General features: G+C 27.5%; 1 protein-coding gene across 9 annotated transcripts in view; it reads left to right on the top strand.

Moving 5' to 3' along the window:
* Positions 1 to 25,019, top strand: part of LOC122636958 (transducin beta-like protein 2) — a 50,354-nt gene that overhangs the window by 5,581 nt on the left and 19,754 nt on the right. For 3 of the 9 annotated variants that reach the window (XM_043828682.1, XM_043828680.1, XM_043828681.1), the window contains exons 3-4: positions 17,654 to 17,713; positions 19,965 to 20,192. In XM_043828682.1, the coding sequence (XP_043684617.1) occupies positions 17,654 to 17,713; positions 19,965 to 20,192 (288 nt within the window). Of the gene's footprint in view, positions 1 to 4,357; positions 4,623 to 4,730; positions 5,590 to 16,291; positions 16,443 to 17,653; positions 17,714 to 19,964; positions 20,193 to 25,019 lie in introns of those variants that run through there. The other 6 variants (XM_043828677.1, XM_043828685.1, XM_043828686.1 and 3 more) reach the window with 6 other exon arrangements.

Here is a 25,019-nt window from a genome sequence, read left to right as displayed (position 1 = left end):
TATAACCTTCAATTTACTTCCCGCAATTGTTACGTAATATTCAGTATACTTTTTTTCCTTATGGAAGTAATTGTAATCTTACACGTAATTAGAATAATATTTTTGTACAACGTAATAACATTTTGTTTATATATAGATATAGATATATATATATATAAAATTTCCAAAAATAAAGGACCGTCTCCCTTTATTCATACGTTACTGACGTTGTCGTCCAGGCGGTAAAACTTGCTGGTGCTCGCGCGCACATAGGAAAACCGAATCGAGGACGAAGATATTCGAAACGAGGAAAAGTAACGGAGCGAGTAACGGGTTGAATACAACTCATCTTCCCGCTAGAAACGAGTCAACTCTTTTTGAGATCGACTGATTACAACTCCATCTATTAAACCCATCTTCGAATGGCAATGAAAGAAAGAAAAAAGAAAAAGAATCTGTAAAAATAGTTTTAAAAGCAACAGGTGTAACATCCCACTAACCACACACACACACACACACACACACGTTTCCTTTCTTATTTGTTTGCTTCTTTTTTATTTTCATACGTTCATTAAAACATATAAAAAAAAAAAAAAGGAAAAACAAGGAATGTTACAAGAAGATCGTAAATTCCAATTTTCCGTTTAATCTTCCTATTCTCGGTATTATCAGTATCGATAAATTAATGAACGAATTAAATTCAATGTTTTCTAATCGGTATAAATGACGCAAGTATTCTAAGAATGATTGAAACACTTATAAATGAAGTGGAAAATCTTTAGGGGAAAACAGTCATTGCTCTTCTTAGAATCCAAACGGGAATTCGCAGAAGGTTAAAGCCACGAACGATGATGCAATTTGCTTACGATCGGTCGTCTAACCTAACACTTTGAAAAAATTGTACTCCTCTGAATCATGCTGCCTCTTTAAAATGATATAAAACTGAAAATTTAATTAGAAATATTAAGTAGATAAAAATATCATTATCAGTTATTCAACTCTTTATTTTTATTGTACATATATAAATGTATAATATAGTATATGCAATCAAATATATATATATATATTTCAAATATTTTTAATAGATTGAAATAGGATTGATAATTATTAATAAAATTCATGAACAACACTCTTTGCTTGTTTTTCGATTAACAAATAAAATAAACTCTTCCAAATTTTCTACTTGTTCTTTAAATAAATCATAATTTATTAAAAATATTGACCACCAAAAAATAATTACGTTTTTTAGAATACAACAATAGTATTTACAGGTTATGTTTATAATCTACTGTACGATGAGATATTGCGATAACGTCATTGAAAAGACAAATGAATCATCATATCAATTTGATTCTCGAGATAGATGGCTTGATTTTTGTCGGAAATAATTGACTAATCGTAAAATTATATATTGTTACGTTATCACGACGTAAACCCAGTTACATGATAGTGTATTTTTGTTTTTCCTGTTAATTATCTTTAATGACTAATGTTTATTATGAGCTTTTTTAAATGAAGAACAACAACTAGAACCACGTATGCCTTGTGTTAAAAAAGAAAAGAAAAATGAAAACATACAAAGGAAAATAAAGTACAAAAATCTATCTCATCTGGTTGTTCCTAATAAAAAATTAAAAAAAGCAAAAAAATCGTGATGGATCATCAAATATAGTTCAACGAATTAGAAATCTAAGAAGACGTTTTAAGCGAAATAAAAAAATGTGTTAAACGTTCGTTTTAAACGTCGTCGAAAAATAAATACATCCACCGAATGAAAATTGTTCATTTTTTTTTAATCGAAGAGTAAAGAAAATTTTGAGAAATAAAATAATATAGAGTGCAATATATATATATATATATATATATATATATATATATATATGTACATCGAAATAAGATAATTGAATTCGATGAGTGAAATATTATAAATGGTTTCACGTAGGATATTTAACATTTTTTAATTTATATGATCTCTGTTTTAGAGAAGTTTTCTGCGAGCGAAAGAAATAATATTAATTCTTATAAAGTACGAAATCTATTTTTTTTTCTTTTTTTTTTTTTACTAAGAGCATGACTCCGAATCATGGGTTATTTCATCACTCGAACAGTATGAGTGAGACGAATTTTTGCATGGGGAAAAAGATTTTTTTTTTTTTTTTTTTTTTTTTTTTTTTTTTTTTTTTTCTACAAAAATCTACAACTATTTTTTAGTTTTATCGTAATGTTATAATTTTTTTTAAGTATCTACTTTTACAAATATATATATATATATATATGTATATGTATCTTTGTTTATTTTTTTTTGCCTCGAATATCGATTAAACTGACAATGTATTGAAACCAGAAAAAAAAGTGGGCCATCATTCCCGGAATTATTCTGTATACATATACACGTAACACACACACACAGACACAATACATACGTCTTACTACACAAGCGTAATGAATATTTTAATAAAGACATTACATGGACTTTGACTCGATTACGTGTGAAGTTAATCGCAGATCAACAAAATACGTACTCACGAATTCCTCCAATTCTCTGGCAATTTCGATCATCCTATTTTACCGTGAATTTACATATATACCAATATGTTTGTACCTGCTCGTCCATGTACAACCACGTGTTTACAGTTTCTTATATATGTTTGTATTCGTTATACATAAATATATACATATATATGTATGTGTATGCGTAAGTAGCTCGATCAAAGAAAGAGAGAGAGAGAGAGAGAGAGAGAGAGAGAGAGAGAGAGAGAGAGTGAGAGTAGGATGATATACGAGGTATCATAGTAGCGAGAGAGAAGAGTGAAGGAGTAAAGGAGAGAAAGAGAGACATCTTTAATGGTAGATGTTACAATGGAAAGAAGAAGAAGAAGAGAGAGAGAGGCAAGGAACTAAGTATAATATGTATATATCGGCACGTGATCTTTCGTTCCATCAAGTACACGTTTTCTCTATCCCACTAACACATCGCTGTTTTTATATAAACCTTTCTCTCTCTTTCTCTCTCTCTCTCTCTCTCACTCTCTTCTTCATCGATTCGATTTTATATAATTCGCGAATCAACCGTCAGAGTTCGCGTCAGTCGTTTAATTTACGTAAGTCGCGCGGTAACGCGTTCCGAGAAGGTAATCGTACCGCGATACTCGCGAGTGTTCGAACGAGGTAGTAGTGACTGACTCGTCGTCCTTTTGTTCAGAGGATTATTTTAATTTCATTTTCTTTCCTTTTCATTTTTCCTTCTCTTTCGTCACGTAAATCGTACGTAAGATAAACCAATTGAAATACAATCGTATCGATATCTACGAAAATGTTTTTTAACGATCTTTTTCTTTAAAAAAAAAAAAAAAAAAAAAAAAAAGTAATAAATGAATGAATAACAAATAATAGAAATAAATAAGATATATTTAAAAAAAAAGATAACGAAACGAACACGGTTTCATCTCTCTCGAAATCGTATCGTAGATCGAAGGATTATCAATAATAACGAGAGAAGAGGAAAAATAATATTTGAAGAATCTTTAAGGAAGAACGATAAGAAAAAAAGAAGAGTTCGTATATCTTTGTTTTATTGAAAATAATCGAATATTGGGGAAGATTAAGGACAGAAGTGAATCGAATGAAGGCGAATATATTCGAATGATGATCATACGATTTGAAAGCCCATGATGATACAGTGATATTTCTTCGTACCGAAAAGAAAACGAAGGAAAAAAACAAGAAGAAAGGATTTCACATTTCAATCGTGAAGATATTTAAGTGACCAATGTAATATAATCAGGAAATCGTGGAATGTGCGAACGTTTTGATCGTTGGAAGTATCGCTTATTGATAAATTATATCGCAATTATCATCGTCGAATTAAAATCCGAAAGAAAATCGTTCGAGAGATACACGGTGTTGTTGTTGTTGTTGTTGTTGTTGTTTCGTTGAAATTGATATCATCGTTGTATATCGTGTGAAAGAATAAGAAGAAAAGAAAGAATAATAATAATAAGAAGAAGAAGAAGAAGAAGAAGAAAAAGAAGAACTACAACACAACAACAACAACAAATATTAATTAAAGCAAACACATTAATTCCATTGCAAATATTCAACGAATGAACGTTAGAAACTATCATTTAAAAGATTATCGATCGCGTATGAAAAATTTCAACAAAAAAGGAAAAGGTTACGAATAAACGTTCTCTCTACCTTTACCGACCGAGATCTACTATCTAGGTATCAATAAAGCGATGTAACAGAAATAGAGAGAGACAGAGAGAGAGAGAGAGAGAGAGAGAGAGAGAGAGAGAGAGAGAAAGAGACAGAGGAAGGAAGAAAAAGAAAGAAAGAGAAAGAGAGAGAGAGAGAGAGAGAACAAACAGAAAAAAAAAGAGAGAGAGAGAAGAGACAGAAAGAGAGAGACAGAAAGAGACTATAAAAGAAAAATGTCAGCTCGTCTAGATATCGAATGTTTCGTGGTTATCGTGCGGTTTACGCATCGTACCGCGATCGTTGCGTGATCTCTTGCGTGTTTTCGGAACGCGCGGTCGTGCGCACGCGAGTTCTCTCGTTTCCTTAGCTTCCCTCAAAACCGGCGTGTGCGTGTGCGTGTGCGTGTAGTGTTGTGTGGTGTATGTGCGTGTGCGTGTGTTTGTGTGTGTGTATATCGTGCATATTCTTTTTCTCTCTTTCTCTCTCTCTCTCTCCCTTTATCTATCCGTCTCTATCTACCTCTATCTCCATCTCTCTCTCTCTCTCTCACTCACACTACTACTACTCACTCACTCACTCACTCACTCACTCACTCACTCACACTATCTGGTTTTTTTTATCGGTCTATCTCTTCCTATGTCTCAACATTTTTGCTTATACACCGTACTCTTCTCTCTCTCTCTCTCTCCCTCTTTCTCTTTCTCTCTCTCTCTCTCTCTCCCTCTGGGTACTTACATAAATCACATAAGAAAATATTAATTTTCGATTAATCTCATTCGTCAGTGTACGAACGTGCGTACGTCCGTACGTACGTACGTCCACCGTCGTCCATGCGTGCGTGCGTGCCTGCCTGCCTGCTGTCTGTCTGCCTGCCTGCCTGCGTTTGCCTGTGTGTACATTGTGTGTTGTTTCGTGTATTGGTTAAATAGTGCGCCGCGTTGTGTTACACACTGTGCGTGTACGGTATGAGAAAGATTCGTTCGTACTAATAGTTTTCTCACACGTTCGATTAATACGAAAGGAATAACACTGTCGTTCGTTCTTTGGTGCGCGATATTCATTATTATTATTATTATTATTATTGTCGTCGTCGTCGTTGTCGTTGTCGTTGTCGTTGTCGTTGTCGTTGTCGTTATTATCGTCGTCATCGTCGTCATCGTCGTCTCTTTCTCTTTCTTTCTTTCATCCTTTCATCATTTCTTTCTGTCTTTAATTATTCAAACAAAACGGCTCCGACACTCCGATTCTCGCGAAAAATGGAGGACACACAAGGGAAAATCTTTTTCAATCGAACTGACTCAACCGTCTTCGTATTATTAGCGACAATGATCTTTGGTGGAATCATCATAATCTTTGGTTATATTGTCAGCCGGTATTCAAGATCCCATGGAGTCATGGATTCGACGAAAGGTAATCATTCTCTGTCATAAATCTTATCGAATAGACAGACATGAAAATATCTAACAGTTTATTTTATCATCGTTTCTTTTTATACTTACTCGTACTTATACTTTTCTATGTATATGTGTGTACATGTATATATATATATATTATGTATATGTATATATGTGTAACACACGTATATACATCTGTCTCTCTCTTAACACAAAGTGTGCCTTTGGTTTTCGTACAGTGAAAAAGCGTATGCGCAGTTGCGCACACGCCTGATGCGACCTCGCATAACCCTCTCTTCATGTTCCTCCCCGAACACCCTTCTCTCCTAACCCCCCACTACCCTTATCCTTCATCGTCCTCGTAATTTCACACGATTGATAAGAAATTGTCACGGAGTAATATCTTTTATCTTCGAGTTCTTTCGAAAGCATCTCGAGCATGTTTCTCTGCATTTATCTATCTCTATCTCTCTTTCTCTTTTCTATACGTGTATATATTTCGATCTCTTTCTTTCTTTAGAGTGGCGTATATGAGCCGGAGCACGTGTCGCGACGAGCCGCTACTTCGCGTAGTCACCGCAAGGCGCTCGTTTCTATCATGCGTATGCGCTTTTATTGTGCGAGAGAGAGAAAGAGAGGGAGAGAGAGACAGAGAGAGAGAGAGAGAGAGAGAGAATTTTACACTTTCTCGAAAAAAAAATTCGTGTTACTCTCTCGAAAGAATATCTTTTTTTTTTCAATCTTCTTGTTAATTATTAATTAGACGAAATTGAATGAAAATTTGTTAATCCGACATCTTTCTTTTTCTTTTTTTTTTTTTTTTTTAACACGTTCCCAAGTACTTCGTAAGATGCAACAAAGATTAGTTTTATTAAACGAGATTTATTTATTTATAAATGTACGAATCAATCAATGTCGTACGTTTGATAACTCAATTTTTATAACTCATTTTTCTTTTCTCTTTATATTTTTAAGCACGTATCGATTTCGTATATCGTCGAAACAATATTGGCGGGAAACGTAATAAGGTTATTATCGAAGTAACAAGATCGACTGGTAATTTCTTTTTTTATTAGGTATATAGTTAGCAGTACTTAGGTTAAAATTATCAAAGTAAATAGTCGTTTGTTTTTCGAACGTTAACGAACAACGTTATCGAAGTAAAATTGGCGGGAAAAGTCGTAGAACGAATAGCTATCGATAGTTAACGTAAGATCGATATTTATTATTACTATTATCATTATTATATTCGATTCATGATAGGTATATCGAATTTATGAAAGTAAATATTTGTTTTCTCGTCTTTCGAATGTATTTCGATCGAAGATCGTCGTGATAAAATTGACGGAAAACCGGTAGAACTGTTATCGAGAATTAATATATGACTGGTTTTTCTTTTATGTGTTTGTCTGTATCGTACGATAAAATCATACGATTAAAATATTCGTTCGAGTTTCGCGTTATACTCGAAAAAGTAAAATTGGCGGGAAACTGATAGAACGAACTGGTATTATAAATTTTTTTTTTCATTCAAAATTTTTTTCATTGAAATTAAAAAAGTAAATGTTCGTTCGTCTTTCTAATATTATATCTGAATATTAGCGAAATAAAATTGGTGGGAAAGATAGAATTATTATTGAGAGTCACACACACACACACACACACACACACACACACACAATCGATATTTTTTTTTCTTTTTTCTCTCTCTTTTTCCATATAATTTTTAATACTATAAATTAATGAAAGTAATTATGAAATATTAGTAATGACTAGGATGAGTATTGGGCTTTTGGTTAATGATCAATAAAAATACGTATGAGGGATTCAGGGTCAAGTTAAATTAGTAAAGAAATGTTGCATGCTAGTATACGACGAATGAATTTAGAAATGTCAAGAGGTTATATGGAATGTTCTTGAAATATTTACGAACCGAATTATTATCGATCGTTCGTTCTGACCGATCGATATTTTTTTTTTTATTAATACGCAAACAATATGTCGACTTTGTCCAGAGAATTATTATGATTCTTTGGTCTCTGTGATAATCAGTACGATGAAACTTTATCTATCATTCATTTTTATTCTAATAATTATATTTCGTTTCGTTTTATTTTACTTTATTTTATTTTATTTCATTTTGACGAGAATAGATGTGTTATATATATATATATATATATATATATATATATATATATAACACGATAAAGAAAGAAAAATGAAGTGAAAATATAGAAACATCATTGACCTATAGAAGACTCGTCTTGATTTTCTAACTGCACTGAGCTAAATTTATGATTTAATCAAAACGAGGCACGTAATACCGGTTAAACTTACTCTAAAGCTTTCATAGATGGATTGTTAAGGATGGAAAGTAAATAGAATAGAAATGATTGAATTATGCTAATAAATATCTCTAATACGTGAGCACATCGTGTATGATCAAATTATACGTTTATGCTGTATATAATTATTGTAATTGATACACTACTTTTAACGACTACTTTGTGTGCGGTCGATTAAACATTATTCTAACGTTTACTATAAGATTTATGTTTTAAACTGGTACAATACACACACACACTATATTATATGATTTTATTATAGTTATCATTATTAATATCATTATTATATATATATATATATATATATATATATATATATATATTTGTCAACATTTGTTTTGAGATTTTTTTAAAAATCGTTATCAAAATCTAGCACACTAACAAAATTGACGGCCGATATATGGGTGACCACTTTATGGGGTAGAGTTATATATATTTAATTAGTTCAAAAAAAGACAATATTTATGATTTTTCTTTTTTTTTTTTTTTTTTTATCGATTGTATGTAATGTATTTCATAAAAAAAAAATCATCACATGCATGCTATAATATATGAAAAATATTTTTTAAATCCTTAAAGTATATTTAAAAAAATGTAAATTTTTAATAAAGGGAATATGTGTCATCGAATTTAACATGCGATTTTTAATACACAATTTCTATGGTTTTTTAATGATAAAAAAAAAGGAAAGAAAATTATAGCTCTTAAAAAATATTCTTACGTACGATGATAATTAATGATATGTGAGAAATAATAGTGTCAAATTTTTTTTTTAATTTTCTAAAGATATGGAAACCTTAACTTTAAGGTTAACTAAGAAACCTTAACTTTAACTAATCTTTTCCTAAATTCCTTGATATTCATTTTTATTTGTAATCAGTGTAGGAGAAGCGTAGGATAAAGAAGAGAACTCTTGAATAATAATAAAATGAATTTTTTAAGAAATTTTATTATAAACTAGGAAATATGCCATTACATATTTACAATTTTATATATATACATATTATATTATATATACACACATACATACATATACACACATTTTTATAATTATTAATTAATTTATATTATACTTATAAGTTTCTTTAAAATAAACATGAAGGAAGAGCATGAAAAGATCAGGAAAATGAAAAATATAATGTGCTGAAGTGCTATGACCGCTAAAACAAAAGACAAAATAAATAAATATAGTAGAGTATTTGTATTATTCTATTCTATTTATTATTCTATCCTATTCTATCAATTATATTTATGCTTTTTTCTTCTTTATCTCTTTCTTTTTGTTTAATAAAAATTAAAAAAAAAAAAAAAAAGAAAAAAAAAAGAGCATAATAGATCAATCGCGAAGTTAAAATTTCACAAAAGTTAATTTACACTTATTTTTCGTTTGAACAAAAGTAGATAGATCATAAAAATAGAAAAGTACAATAAACAAAATGAATTTACAATATCTTTTAGATTAAAAATATCATATATACCAAACGTAAATGAATCTTCGTTTCAAAATTAAAGTTATCGTTTTCAATGATAGATCGATGAATATTATTACCTTGGCTAAGGTGATCGTTTTCTTCATCATTCTTTATGGGTCTCTTGAAACGGCGATGAAAGCGAGTAGGTATAACTCGATTGAAATTATTCGAATTTGCGGGAGACCTAACAACTCGAACCAATTGTTGGGATGTTTGTACCTGGTCCGTCCTCATTGAAATCGACACGTGCCGAGTTCCGCTTGGATCGTTATGCTTATTTCGATATTTTCTTTTTTCATCGTTCACGGTATTATCCCAAGAAAAACGAGAACGTATGGGTAATCCATGTGTTCCCTAAAAAATATCCAATTTTTCATGAATGAAAATATCTCGATCTGTGAAATAATCATCAAGTTTACTTTGAACTTACCATTGCTCCAATCTAACTTTTATTTATATATATTTACCTGATTTTTGCAGTGTGGATTCGACGTAAACGGAGTAGTCGATCTTTCATCTTGGATGATAATTTGATTGATTATTTCGTTCGGAGGCCAGTAACAATTCTCGGGGACTTCCTGATTAGAATCGTTAAATATATCCCAATTCGTCGGAGAATTATTGAATTCGAATTGGAACAGTTGCTGGGATTCATGGACTTGATCATTCGATTGTAAATTCGATGTACACGACATAGTTTCCTTTTCTTCGGAGAAGTTATCTTCGTCTTGATTTATACTTTCATTTGGAGACCAGGAACAATTTTCCGGAACTTCTTGTCCCTCTTCGTTAAAAATATCCCAATCTGTTGGGGAATCATCGAAGTCGCGTTGAAACGATTGCTGAGATTCATGCACTTGATCATTCGACTCTAAATCCGACGTAAACTTTTCATCTTGGAAATTATCTTCATCGTTATTTAGAATTGCATTCAGAAATTGATAAAGATGATCGGGTATATCCAATTTGTCATCCTCGAAATCCGTATCTATGCTAGAATCTTCAATTTTATGTTGAAAGGATTGTTCAGATTCATGTACTTGATTATTCGATTTTAAATTCGCGATGGAGACGATACTTGACCTTCTACCTAAATATTTGTAACCGTCTCCATCGATGAATTCGTTAATGATTATTTTATCGTATTTGTGTCCTTGAATCTTTGATACCTTTGATGCCTTACAGGAGTCGGTCTTATCCTTATTAGAGGTAGTTTCAGGAGTTGATTCATCGGCAAGTTTAACAGTAGAATCTTCGTTGTCAGCGATAGGTCCCAAATACGTCGTAACATCATTAGCGCAATCGAAGTCATCAATTGCGAATACAGATTTTGTATTCATGATATCTAATGGCCAAGTAGGTTTAGACGGCTGGAACAAATATGGCGACGACCAAATAGATGCAATTTTTTGTTCCCTGCTAAATGCACTGTCCCAAATTACTTCTAAATTTTTATCAAATCTTTTTTCATATGTAACTAATATCAATTGATGCTGTTCCGATACAAGTCTTCTTTTATTATTTATACTTTTATTCATCTTCTTTACTTCTCTATTGCAAATTTTTCTTCCGAAAGATTCTTATCTCAATTTCGTTCAGATATTTTTATTAATATTTGTAATATCTTCTTGTCTTCAGATTTTCGTTTTGGAATTTATCGAACTTCGAAAATATCACTGATTCCAAATTGCTATATTCCTAAAAAATGTTGAAAAGTTACCTACAATTTTGAAAAGATTACCTAAAAAAATATGAAAATCGTTAGCCACAGTATTTATGGAAGTTACTTTTATATTACTTAATTTGTTAAAAATATTTTTTTCAAACTATCTACGAAAATATTATCAATATCGTTACCTATAACGTTATTCTCTTCTCGAGTACTGCAAGAACTATTTAGGAAATAAGAACTAACAGGCATTCTATATATATATATATATATATATATATAGGTTCTTACCTACTACCCCTTTTTGCTAAACCTACAATGGCCTGAGAAAAGGGGCAGTACAAAAATTTCGAAAGCTGATAGGTCCTAGCAGCACGAATCTGATTGGTCCAAACCAAGGGTACTACTTATAATCTCTACGTTTCTCTTTGCTAATACGTATTTCGAAAAATAATTTTCAATATATTATTACATATATATATATATATTTAATTTTAACGATTAACATTTTAATACATAAAATAAATTTGATATATATACACAAAATGAAATTATATTTAATATGTAAGGTAATATATAATCTCTTTTTTTGTTTTTTTTTTATTTTTTTATTTTTTTTTTTATTAAGGACACTTAAATATTTTGATAAGCATTAGCAATAAATATTAACATTATTTTTTGTTTTATTTTTTAATTTCTTTTTTTTTTCTTTTTTCTTTGCATTTGATAATAAATATTTGAAATAATTCTTCGAAATAAATATCGAATACATATGAAAATACTTATTGTTAGATAAAATAATTTTGCCGATAGAATACGTAATAAGCCACGTATGTAGAAACATATCTATGACTAATGTTAGATACACGTGTATATATCGTATTATACAAATCATGTTTACATTACATACATGCTTATTCGTGTTATACAAATTTTATTCGGATATATAACACACATTCATTCGCTTAGACACTCTCAAGCCCGCATAGACACATGTCGGATATCATTCTTATTTGCGTTACATACACATGTAATGTACGTATATGTTAAACAAGTAAAGATGTAATTTCAATACATTATTGTCTCGACTTAAACTTGAGCTACTTAATTTCAATTTATTTGTTCTTTTTTTATTTTTTCTTTATTTATTTATTTCTTATTTTTTCATGTTATTACTTTTTTATTAAGTAAATCATGTTTGATATGTATCTATATACGTAGATACTCATTAATAATAATCTCATTAGTATAATACGCGAACTTAGCATTGCAAAAATGAAAAAAAAGAAAAAAGAAAAACAAAAGCTGATTGGTCTCTTCATGAAAATGTAAGGATGTTAAATATTTACAAGGAAGAAATTAAAAGAACTTGACACTGTTTCAATCGTTCTTTTCTTTTTGCTGTTTCATTTTTAAAAGATCCTTGAAGTTGTTTTCACTTATTACGCCATACCGTGGCTCTTCCTCGGTTCATTTTGCAAAAGAGTATTACTCAACCATAAGTCGTCGTCATCGTAGTTTTCATTGTTTTACTAATACCCTTACATCATTAAAAGTTTTCGATTGAAATAATTACTTTTTTTTCTTTTGTTTTTTTGATAAGTTGGTTATAATTATTGTTACATTTAGAATATATAATTTTTGCCAACGAGAAAAAAAAAGAAAAAGAAATTTCCAAATCGAAATTTAATCGGATCTCATTTAATTTAATTTAATTTAATTTTATTTTATTTTATTTTTAAATGAAATCGCAAAATTCGAATCAGAGTTTCTTCGTTTATATATAATATTAATATATTTATTAAAATTAGTTATTTAAATATTTAAATAAATATGTATATATATTTATTATTTATTATTTAATTGTTACATTAAATATTCAATATTATTATTTAAATATATAAATAATATATATATATTAAAAAAAAGCAAGTTTTTTCATACATATTCAAAATTACGATTATTACAATTATTAAACAAATAAATAAATAAAATATAGTTTATTCGTATATATTGCCAAGAATCAAATTTTCGAACGAAAATAAAATCTTGTTTTTTTGGACAACCATTTCGAAAATTTCTAAAAATTGTTATTCTCCATTTACTTACTTGGAAAAACCCAAGGATTAAGAAAAGATTTATCATAGTCTTTTCTTTCGAGACAGAAATCACGTGATGTGTGTATGTGTGTATATATATATATATATATATATATATATATATATATATATTATATTTAGAATCGATGAAACGAAAGAATAGAAAGTTAAATTTTTATATAAAAAAAATTGTACAGATATTAATAATAACAATGTTTTTGTTGTCGAGATTTAAATAACAATAAATTTTCTATATATATATATATATATATATATATATATATATATATATATGAAAAGAAAAAGAAAGAAAAAATAAAAGGAAAGAAGAAACGAGTTTTTACAATTCAACTTTGACGATAAAATCGTACAATAGAACTAAAGATTCTTTTAAAACTGCTTTTCTAACAAAAATGTTACTTTCTAATTGAATATTTTACAGCATTTTAAATTCGGTTAAATTGCAAATCTTTTCAATATGTTATAAACGGCGAAACCATTATAGAAAGTCATTCATCATAAACCATAACAGGTAAGAAGGTCTGACTAATATACAATGGCAACTTTTGGATTTCTAAAAGAGGCAAATTCTACAAGAAAATTATATGTTTAATATCTTTTATGATTTTAAAAGTATTTTCTAAAAGTGTCTTTTAATGGTCGATAACTGTCATCTACCTATGAGTAAATTCGTATGTTTCCAAATCCTGATAAATTAATTACAGGTTTCCGTAAAGAAGTTTCTAAAGAATTAAATAATATAACCGATCTTTTCGATTAAAATTAATTATACAAAAAGAAAATTAATAATATAAAATGAATAATACAATTTTATTAAAATAATTTTTATAAAATTAATAACATTTAGACTATATATATATATATATATATATATATATATATATATATAGTATAATAGGATATAATAATATAATAAATTATTATTTTTTTTACAAAGATAATAATATATAGAGATAAAATAATATAATAAATTAACCATATTTATTTTATTTAATAATACCAAAAAATTATATACATACATATGAAACATACAGTAATATGTACATTTATTATATAAAAGGAATATTTTAATATAATGCACTGTAATATTAAATTTTAAGTAAAATATTATCTATATTTGTTATAACTATTAAGATGATACACATTTTTATTTCACAATGTTATCTCCAGCCTCGATGAAAAATTTAATATCGAAAATTATTCTTTTATGCTAAAATATTTATGAAAAACGGCCGATTATCTTTATAACATACGTTAAAATTAACTGGACTTAATTTCGTAACTATAGCGACTTGATGAATAATAGATGCGTCTAGCTGAAATTTCATGAAAGTACATTAATTAAAAAAAATGTTTCAGTTCAAGTTAAAAAAGAAAAAAAATAAAGAAACTGCTGATCGATTATTATAATAATTGAAAATTAATAAAATATTACTTATATAGTTATAATATTATCGATTAATGTGATAATTTCGAATAATTTTTTATCTCTCATTTCATTTCAACGAGGCAAGGTTTTAGCGCAGATATGTTTATATATGTATGCATATATTCATATCAAATGTGTGTTTGTGTATTTGAAAATGTAAGGTCACATGCATTTTCAAGGATCTTTCGTTTAAATATATTCGATAAAGTAATTGAATTATGATTAAAAGAATATAGATACACGATGGCACTTCGATTAAAAATGATTAAATAAAAATTATTCTTTTCTTTTCTTTTTTTTTTTTTTTTTTTTTTTTTTGGTTTAGTTTTTCCATCACTACAAATAACATTATTAAAAGTATCTCGTTACTATAATAATGCATACAGATTAAACATGAAACAAGAGACAGTACCGAAGTAAAAGAAGAAAAGAAAATGATATGAAGAATGAAAACTAAAAACAAAAAACAAAAAAAGAAAGTAAAAAAGAAAAAAAACAACAACAATCACAAAAAAGGATGAAAGAAAGAAAAAAAAATAAAGAAAGAAAAGGAGAGTAAATAATTCTTGGAAAATATTATTTGCGCGTACAATTTGACATTGGTTAATTTAACCGAGCTCGACTCTGAAAGAAACAAAATAAAGAGATAGTGTTTTGAAGGAAAAAAAAAAAAAAAAAAGAAAAAAAAAAGAGAGATAAACGATACAATAATACTTTTCTCTTATCACGATTTATCTTTGACTTTGCTGGTCTCTTTTATTTTTTTTTATTTCTTTTTCATTTTCCTTTTTTATTTCTTTATTGTCGTTTAGAAGAAAAGGAAACGTAAAAGAAAAACAAGAGGAGAGAAAGTGAACGATAGAAAGAGAGAGAGAGAGAGAGAGAGAGAGAGAGAGAGAGAGAGAGAGAGAGAGAGAGAGAGAGAAAGAGAGAAGAAAAAAAAAGCTATAAAAGAATAAAATAAATAATATAAATAAGAGAAATAAACATTTTCAAAAATTCTCTGTAATTGTCGATGAAATAATATTTTCATTGCGTTCTAACTCACAAACTGTGTATACAATATTATTATATAAAACGATAAATCAAGTATACGTAGGTGTGTCAGTATTTCGTGTATCGTTCAGTTTAACGAGGCATTTCCCTCTCTCTTTCTCTTTCTCTCTCTCTCTCTCTCTCTCTCTCTCTCTCTCTCTCTCTCTCTCTCTCTCTCTCTCTCTCTCTCTCTCTCTCTCTCTCTCTCTCTCTCTCTCTGTATGTCTCTTTCTCTTTCTGTCTTTGTCTCTGACTCTATCTCCGTTTCTCTCTTTCCAATTATAAACGTCGTCGTTTGGCGTTAATTCGTAATAAATAAATAATAATATTGCCGATCGTGGGGGAAAAAATTGCGATCTACATAATTACGATGTATGGATACTTCTTGGATCATTTGATCGATCGATCGCGAACGAAGAAACGTGTGCTTTGATTTCTCTCTCTCTCTCTCTCTCTCTCTCTCTTTCGCTCTTCCTCTCTGTCTCCGTCTTTTCTTTCTTTTCATTCAAAAAAGAATTTTGTTTTGTTTCTATGATTTCTACGAAATCGTTTCAGTGCTATTCAATATATATTTCTTATTATTTCAATATATATTGTTTATTGATGGTTACTATTTCGGAACTTTCGTGGGCCGTTGCCATTTTGAAGATAAACAAAGAAAAGAAAAGGGAAAATCCAATAGTGCTATCCTTCGAATACATTTACAATTTCCTTGGGTATTTTTGGAAGCGAAGTGAATGTCTTGAACAAATTATGAAAAACATTTCAATACTGAAAATGGCCGTTCTGAAAAGAAAAGGTAAATGTTGTACATTTTATTTAGGATAATTAGGAATTACAATTATTATATATTTTTATTTCTGCAATTATTTATTATATTTTCATATTATTACTATGTATGTTAATTATTCTATCGAATAATATTATTTATTAAATATTGTTTATTAAATATCGTTCATAAATAATGAGACCGATGATATATCAATGAGTAAATTATTTGTCTAGAGATTACAAAACGAAAAATTATTTTTTTTTTTTTTTTTCTTTAATAATAATGATAATAATGTGATATTTGTTTTAATGAAAAGATAATGATTTATTCGTTTAGAGAAAGAGAGAGAGAGAGAGAGAGAGAGAGAGAGAGAGAGAGAGAGAGAGAGAGAGAGGGAGAGAGAAAGAAAAAAAAGAAAAAAAAGAAAATGTAAAACGTATTTGAATAATTATCTCGTATAAATTGAATATTTGTAAACGTGTGTGAAAGAGCGTGGAATTCGAAGCAAACTTCTTGCAATGATTTTCATTTCTAATTTAACAAGTTAAAAAAGAAGAACAATAGATAAAAGAGAAATTTATTCGAACGGATGATTCGACTAGAAAACGAGAAAGAAAATAAACAAAAAGAAATGTGACATTTGTATCGAATAAAGTCGAAAATATTTTGAAATTCGTTGAGCGAATAAATTTGAAGAATGTAATATGACTATCTTCTTTTATTTTAAAAAAGAAAAAAGAAAAATATATATATTCCAACAACAACGTGGTAACAATGAGCAAGTTATTTTGACGAAAGATAAGGAATGAACGAAGTATTGTATAAAGGGTGGGAAAAAAAAAAAGGAAAAAAGAGTTTCAATAATTATTTCTAATACATTTAACATTTATATCGAAGAAAATGATGAAAAACTTTCGAGATTCGTTGAATTTAGAACGAAATTTTTGTAATCATTAGTTTTATAATATTTCGGATATGTTTTAATCAACGTAATGAAATTTTTAATCTTAAACTTAGAATCGATTTTTTTTTTATCTCCCTATATAGATTTTTTCTTCCTTTATTTATTTTTTTCTTTTTTCCTTCTATCTCTTGCATTTGGGTAAAGGTTTATAACTTTATATATATATATATATATTTATATATTTTAGCTTAAATAGAGCCATAAATTTATGACGACTTATAAAGATAAAACTAACGTTATTTTCCTTTTCTTTTTTCTTTTTTACTATATGCAGGTACAAAAAAAATGGGCAAGAAGAAAATGTACCGTTCCATGATCATTCACGTAGAATGCGGTAAGCATTTGAGATTTGTCGTTCTTATTGTTGTCGTTTTTGGATGTAGTTTTTAATTTAATTTTTCTTTTTTTATAATTTATTTTTTTCATTCTTTAATAATTCCAAATATGTTCGCTCTCAGCAGAGAGAATTTTTATTTCGTATATCGATACGAAATAATTTTGTTTTTCGTTAAATAAATAATATCGATTTGGTTGCACGATTGAATTTTCGTTTGCTAGATTTAATAGAGTTTAATAGAATTAAATTGTTAACAAACGTTCGTTGATTATTTTTTTTTTTTTTTTTTTTTTTTTTCTTTAATCGAATTTCTATATAATTGAAAACAAATATTTTACCGGGTTTTATTTTTCCTTCGAATTTTTATATAAAATTGAGGAGAATGATGACACGATCGTTTTGAATGATAGTTTTTTTTAAGAGAGTTAGTTTTGAAAAAGAAAGGAAAAAGGATCTTCGAAATTTTCTACGTTTTTTATACATTTGTTTTACAATTATTTACAATTATGTGTGCGTGTGTTTTTTAATAAAAAATTTTATAAGAATATATTGATTTTTTTTTTTTTTTTATTTCTCTTTATAGCATGTGATAAAGCTGTTCAAGATGAATCAAACGGTACTAATTAATTTTGATTTGAAAAAATTACACGTGTGTGAAATAACGATATATATATATATATATATATGTGTGTGTATACATATGTATGTATGTAATATAAGTAATATTGGAATTTTTAATTTAAATAAACAATTGTATTTTTTGTATTCAATGTTTTTTAATAAAATAAACGATAATATTAGATTGGCCAATTAATAATATCGAAATTATGTAACTATTGTTTATTTAAATATAAATTATCGAAATTTGTTAAATACAAATATTAATTTACATACAAATATACAACGAATGCAATTTTTAAAGATATTAATAAATAAATTTGAAATAAGAATTTCTTTATATTCATTTAAATATAAATAATGAACGTAGAAAATTTATTAAAAAATTATCGATCGATCACGATATATATTAAAATTAAAAAAAGAGAAAATAAATAATGAAATAAATAAATAAATATCAATATTAATATTAATATCTACATTTGGCAAAAATATCTAAACTGTTGGCAAAACTTTCAAAAGTTATTTTTCAGATATGTGAAAGAGAGAGAGAGAGAGAGAGAGAGAGAGAGAAAAGAAAAGAAAGGAAAAGAAAAAAATAGAAAGTAAAATAAATACCAAAATTTATCTTGAACTGTAATTGTTGCTTTTCGTATTTCTTTTATGTCTTGAAATATTTTCGAAGGATATAAAATATTCTTTTAAATATACTTTTCTAATGCAACGTAGTCCTTCAAGAAATGACGGTACTCTTTCATTGTATATTATATATTATTAACGGTAGCGTATTTTAATAGAATGCAATATGTATAGAAAAGTAAAGATAAAATGATTTTTCTAAAGTTTTACCTATTATGGTACTTTTAATATTGTTGTCCTTTAGAAAATGGACCTATACCTGTTTAGAAAATATTTTCTACCTTTTTCATAATTATTAAGAAGGGTCTTGTTGGGCGTAGTCAAAGATTAACAAAATAAAGAGGGGATGAAGAGGTCGGTCCGAACGCAGCGATTCGTTAGGGATATTTTTGAGGGTTGTGATTGGTCATAGGATTTATATATTAAGGGCCCTTTTTCCCTTCAAGCTACAAGTGCTAAACAAGTCTTCTAACAGATAGCTTCTAATCGTCGAAGAGTTTAGTTTTCTGTTCTGTGAAATAATATTTCTTGCAATCTACATTTATTTATTTATTTTTCTTTTTTTTTAAACATACCATCATGGATTGGTGAATAAATATTTTAATTGATCGAGTTTTCATGGTAATTATGAAATTTTTATAACAATTTTTTCAATCGTTTTCTCTTTTTCTTTACTTCTTTGATTTCCATTTTTGTTTTTCGTTAGAAATTGTGAAAATTCTCTCACGTCGTTCGATTAATCGAGTTAATGATAAATGTTCCGTTTAAAAAGTGTTTCGTTTAAAAAAGAAAAGGAAATTGATAATTGAACGAATTTAAAATGTTTCGTTATAAATATAAAATATAAAAAAATATATTTCGATATACGTAACGAACGATGATTAATTATTTAATATTATTTATTAGAGATAAAATAATACGAATATTATTTATTATATATAGTTTAATTAATAATTAACTTTTTTGGTTTTTTTTTTTGTTTCATTCAAAGGTGCAACAACCATATCGGAGAAAGGAAAGCGCGTCGATTCGAGAAACTCGTTAGCAGGATCAACGACTAATTCGAGCATTACCAAACGGACGAAAAATAAAAAACGCCGAGAGACACAACAAGAATTCACTCATTCTTGGGTCGTTGGTACTTTGAAGGGTCACACTGGTACAATATTTAATATGAGCTTTTCAAGTAACGGAAAGCTTCTCGCATCTTGTGCAGAAGGTAAGAATTGAAATATCTTTTTTACGATTAATAATGATCGTTATTATTATTATTATTATTATTATTATTATTATTATTATTATTATTATTATTATTATTATTATTATTATTATTATTATAACTAATATTTTTACAATTATCATCATCATTATTATACTTATTTAAATTATTAATTTGTGTAGTTTGTCCGATATTCGATATGACTTTTATCAGAGAAAAAACAAAAATACGTGATTCTTTTTTTCTATTTCTTTCTTTCGTTTTTTTTTTTTTGCTTTTTTTTCTTCTTTGAGAAAAGAGATAAAAGAAAAGAAAAAAAAAAAGAAAGAGGAACGTAGAAACAATTATCGTTATTTGGTTGGATGATTCGCTTAATGTTACACTCTTAGAGCTTTCGAATTAATACAAAAATCATTTCATTCGTAATGCTTTTTTATTTTATTTCGTTTCATTTTGTTTCGTTTTTTTCTTCTCATGCATGTCCCGTTTTCATCATCGAATCGGACGAACGCGATAATTTATTAATATCTAATCCTAATCCCTACGAATTGTTCTGAATAAGTCGACTGTCTTAGATTAACAAAGAAAAAAAAAAAAAAAGAAAGTGAGAAAAATTAGAAGGGAATACGGTCCTTTCCTTTTAATTTTTGTTTTCTTTCTTTTATTTAAATCGAGTTAAAGTTTAACGAAAAAAAAAAAAAGGAAGAAAGACAATTAGATATTTCACTCGTGTTTCTTAAAATCAAGAGAAGAAGTTACATCATTTTGTAATTTTCTAAGTCACGTCTGATATCGTCATCGATAGATCTAACAAAACTTATTCCTATCTTCAATTCTAGTTTCTAATCGATAATTAATGAAAAAAATCATACGACGATTAATAACGTAAGGAAACAATAAAATAAAGTTTTCCGACGCCATTTCTTTTTTTTTTTCTTTTGCTAATTTTTTTCTAATTTGTAAGAAAAGACGAAAATACATATATACATACATACGTACGTACATATATATAGAAAGAAGAAAAGAACAAATTAAAAAATTGCGATCTTTCTTTCTTTCTTTCTTTCTTTCTTTTCTTTTCTTTTTTTTTTTTTTTTTTAGAAAATTTAACTCTAACAAAAATATATATATATATATAGAAATATCGTTTATTAATTTTTCTAAAGTTATCGAGATCAAGTGGTTAATAGAAGTTAGTAAAAAGTTGGTAAAAAAAATATATATATATAGAAGTATCGTTTATTAATTTTTCTAATGAGTTTATTAATTTTTCTAACGTTATCGAGATTAAGTAGTTAGCAAAAGATTCTCTACGTATATCTATGTAGGTCGGCTAAGTGAAATCGGCCTGTTCGATCGATTTCTTCTTCGTCCGTTGATCATCATCATCATCAACTGCTTTGATTGCAGTTTTATTTTTCTTTATTTCTTTCTTTTTTGTTTTCTTTTCTCTCACCCCCACTTTTTTTTTCTCTCGGTCTGCTTTTTATAGAAAACACTTTAACGCTTATCTTTGTCGCATTAAACGTTAGACGCATAGAAAAAATGCATACACACACACACGCGCGCGCGCGCACACATTATTTGGATATTCTTAAAAATAGATTTTTTGTTGTATCATTTTTGCAAAATTTTATTACTATAGTTTACGAATGTAGAAGAAAAAATGAATATTAGAAAAAGAACAAAGATTTTATCGATTGAATTTATTACTATTATTAATTATTAATCATTAATGAATTTTAATTAATATTACAATTATTATTCGAATATGATTAATCGTATTGAAATTGTTATGGGTGTTGCGAATCAATTATGAATTTATCAATTTTTTAATGAATTTTTCTTCTTTCTTTCTCTTTCTCTCTCTTTCTCATTCTTTGTTTTTCTCTCTCTCTCTCTTTCTCTCTGTGTAAATATAAGCTTTGAAAAATATAGTAATACATAACCATAACTTCCACGGGAAATATTACGTGCATGTGCAAAGGGAAATAGGTGCATAACGCTTATAGATAATTATTTATCATTAGAAATCATTGATCAGCATGTGTGAAAATGATCATTAATTTTTTTCATCGAATTTTTTTTTCTGTTTTCTTTTTTTGTTTTGTTTTGTTTTTTTTTCCCCTTTCTTTTTTTCTGCTTTTATTTACCTTCATCGTGATAACGCTTTATGACTACTCCATTTACAATCTCTTCGTAATCAAATAAGTTAATCATCGTAAATCAAAAAAATAAATTAAAGATTAGTTCGTAAAAGTTCGTTTAAAAAATTTTTAACAATTCTTTCCTTCTGGAATAATCATTATTATCTTTTCTTTTCTTTTCTTTTTTTTTTCTTTTCTTTTTGACCAACGAAATTTCTTTGTTATAATTGTTCGTTTAAAAAGAATTATAATTTTCTACATACGAGGTACGAGGTACGAGATATCTTTTATTTGAAATAAAAAATAAATAAAAAAAGAGGAAAGAAAGGAAAGGAAATAAGAGTTAAATATTCATGATATATATGGTAGTTAAAAAACAAAAAAAAAAAAAGAAAAAGCATAGAAATAAAATATGCTCGTAAAGATTGTAGGCCCAAAAAATGAAAACGAAGATATTATGAAGTATATAAAGCGCTATTTTTATTATGAGAATAAAATTCGAATCGTGTTTCTAATATCAATCGTGATGTTAATATTTTCACGTTTTGCGAAATCTTAGTTTTCGTTTTTTATTATCACGTTAAACTCGAACGTATTTACGTACACAAGATAACGTAACTTTTGACTACATTTGATTGTTAAAAAAGGCTAAAAAAAAAAACAACAAATAAAAAAGCCACTTTCTATCTCCGATCTTTAATACGAACCACATCGTGTTTGTTACTTTTATTTCGTATTTCTTTTTCTCTCTCTCTCTCTCTCTTTTTTTTTTTTTTTTTTTTTTTTTTTACATAAATATATATCGACCTCTCATTCTTGTCGATACGAATGATTAAAAACGATACAAAATATAAAAAAAAATAAAAAGAAATAAAAACACGTAAGAAACAATAGATTCGTAAATAAATCATTTGAGAATCGGCGATAATATTTTAATTATCAATTAACTAAATAAATAAATAAATAAATAAATAAATAATATATATATATGTATTCGCACCTGAGTATAACACGTCGTCTAATAATAGAAATAAAAAAGGCCGTGGAAGTCACGTGTAGGAATAAACATTTCTATTAGTCAAAGTTAGTACAACACGATTAGGTTTGAACACATGCTGTTTTACAACTGTATTACTCATAATCTATCTTCGATAAGAAATCGTCTGAAAAGAATTCAATTATTATTTGATCCTCGAAAGATATATATATATATATATATTTTTTTTTTTTCTTATTACTTCGCTTAGTCATGCTATGGTGAAAGCATGTGTTAAAACGTGCTCGCGTATTTTACGTACAGGACACGCAAGATGATTTCACGAAATGACGTAACGGTACAATACGGTGACCTACACATTCCGTTATTCTTTGATATACCTATCGCTATCTCTTTCTTTTTCTTTGATTTCTATCTCACTTCTTCTATTATTTTCTCTCTTTCTCTCTCTCTCTCTCTCTCTCTCTCTCTCTCTCTCTCTCTCTCTCTCTCTCTCTCTCTCTCTCTCTCTCTCTCTCTCTTTCTCTCTCCGTCTCTTTCTTATAAAAAGAGATAGAAATGCACGTGATAGTTTTAAACATCACGTGATTTTACTATCTCGAATGAATCTTTTAATTTACTACTATTAACTACTATTATTACTATACTGTATTATTACTATTACTAATTACTATTATTATTATTATTATTATTATTATTATTATTATTATTATTATTATTATTATTATTGTTAGTTCTGTCATCTTTTGGTTTTTTATTTATCTTTTCACGTTTTTAATTTAATATAAAAAATATATTTTTATTTATATATTAACATTTAAAAAAATTGTCCTCATTCGCGATTCGCAATAACTCATTTCAATTCATGGATATTATGTAAAAGAAAAAAATAGAAATATATTATAGATAGATAGATAGATAGATAGATAGATAGACAGATAGATGAATGGATGGGATAGATAGATATGAATATCTCTTTGCATTATGAAATTATTACTAATGCTGAGATAATTTTTATTTTATTTTTATCTTATTTCTTTCTTTCTTTCTTTCTTTCTTTCTTTCTTTCCATTTTTTCTTCTCAATATTTCGAGCCATCCTAATTTCAATTAATTATTATAATTAATTGATCGGAAATAAATTTCTTACTTAATAATTCAGTTTGTACTTTTTATAGGATTGTTATGACAATATTATAATTAGAAAAATAAAGTTGAAGTTAGCTTTGAAAGTAAATTATTATGCAAAGAGATACATCGTTATCGATTTCAGTATTTTTTTTTTTTTTTTTTTTTTTTTTTTTTTTTTATATTTTAACAATGAGAAATATCGAATTTTGTATACGTGTGTGTATGCGTATATGCGTGTGTGTGTGTATCTCTACGTAGAAATATCTTCTGAAGCTTAACTTGCGAGATAGAAATAGAAAATCGTACCTTCTCGTTCATCGTTTATAAAATGTTAATTTTAACGATTAACATAACACATATATTTTATTAACATTGAAAATAACATGGTTATTTCGAATTTCGATCGATATATAAGACTTGTGATATATTCATATCATTCATTAGGAAAATAGAATTCGATAAGGAAAAATAAGTTGATAGACACTGTTGTTCCCCTATTATCTATTGATAAGGATCTTGAATTTTAATTTTTCTTTCTTTTTCTTTTTTTTTT

This window comes from Vespula pensylvanica, chromosome 24, assembly GCF_014466175.1.
Source record: "Vespula pensylvanica isolate Volc-1 chromosome 24, ASM1446617v1, whole genome shotgun sequence".
Lineage (NCBI taxonomy): Eukaryota > Metazoa > Arthropoda > Insecta > Hymenoptera > Vespidae > Vespula > Vespula pensylvanica.
Note: the sequence above shows the minus strand (reverse complement) of the source record. Positions and strands in the feature narration are given on the sequence as shown.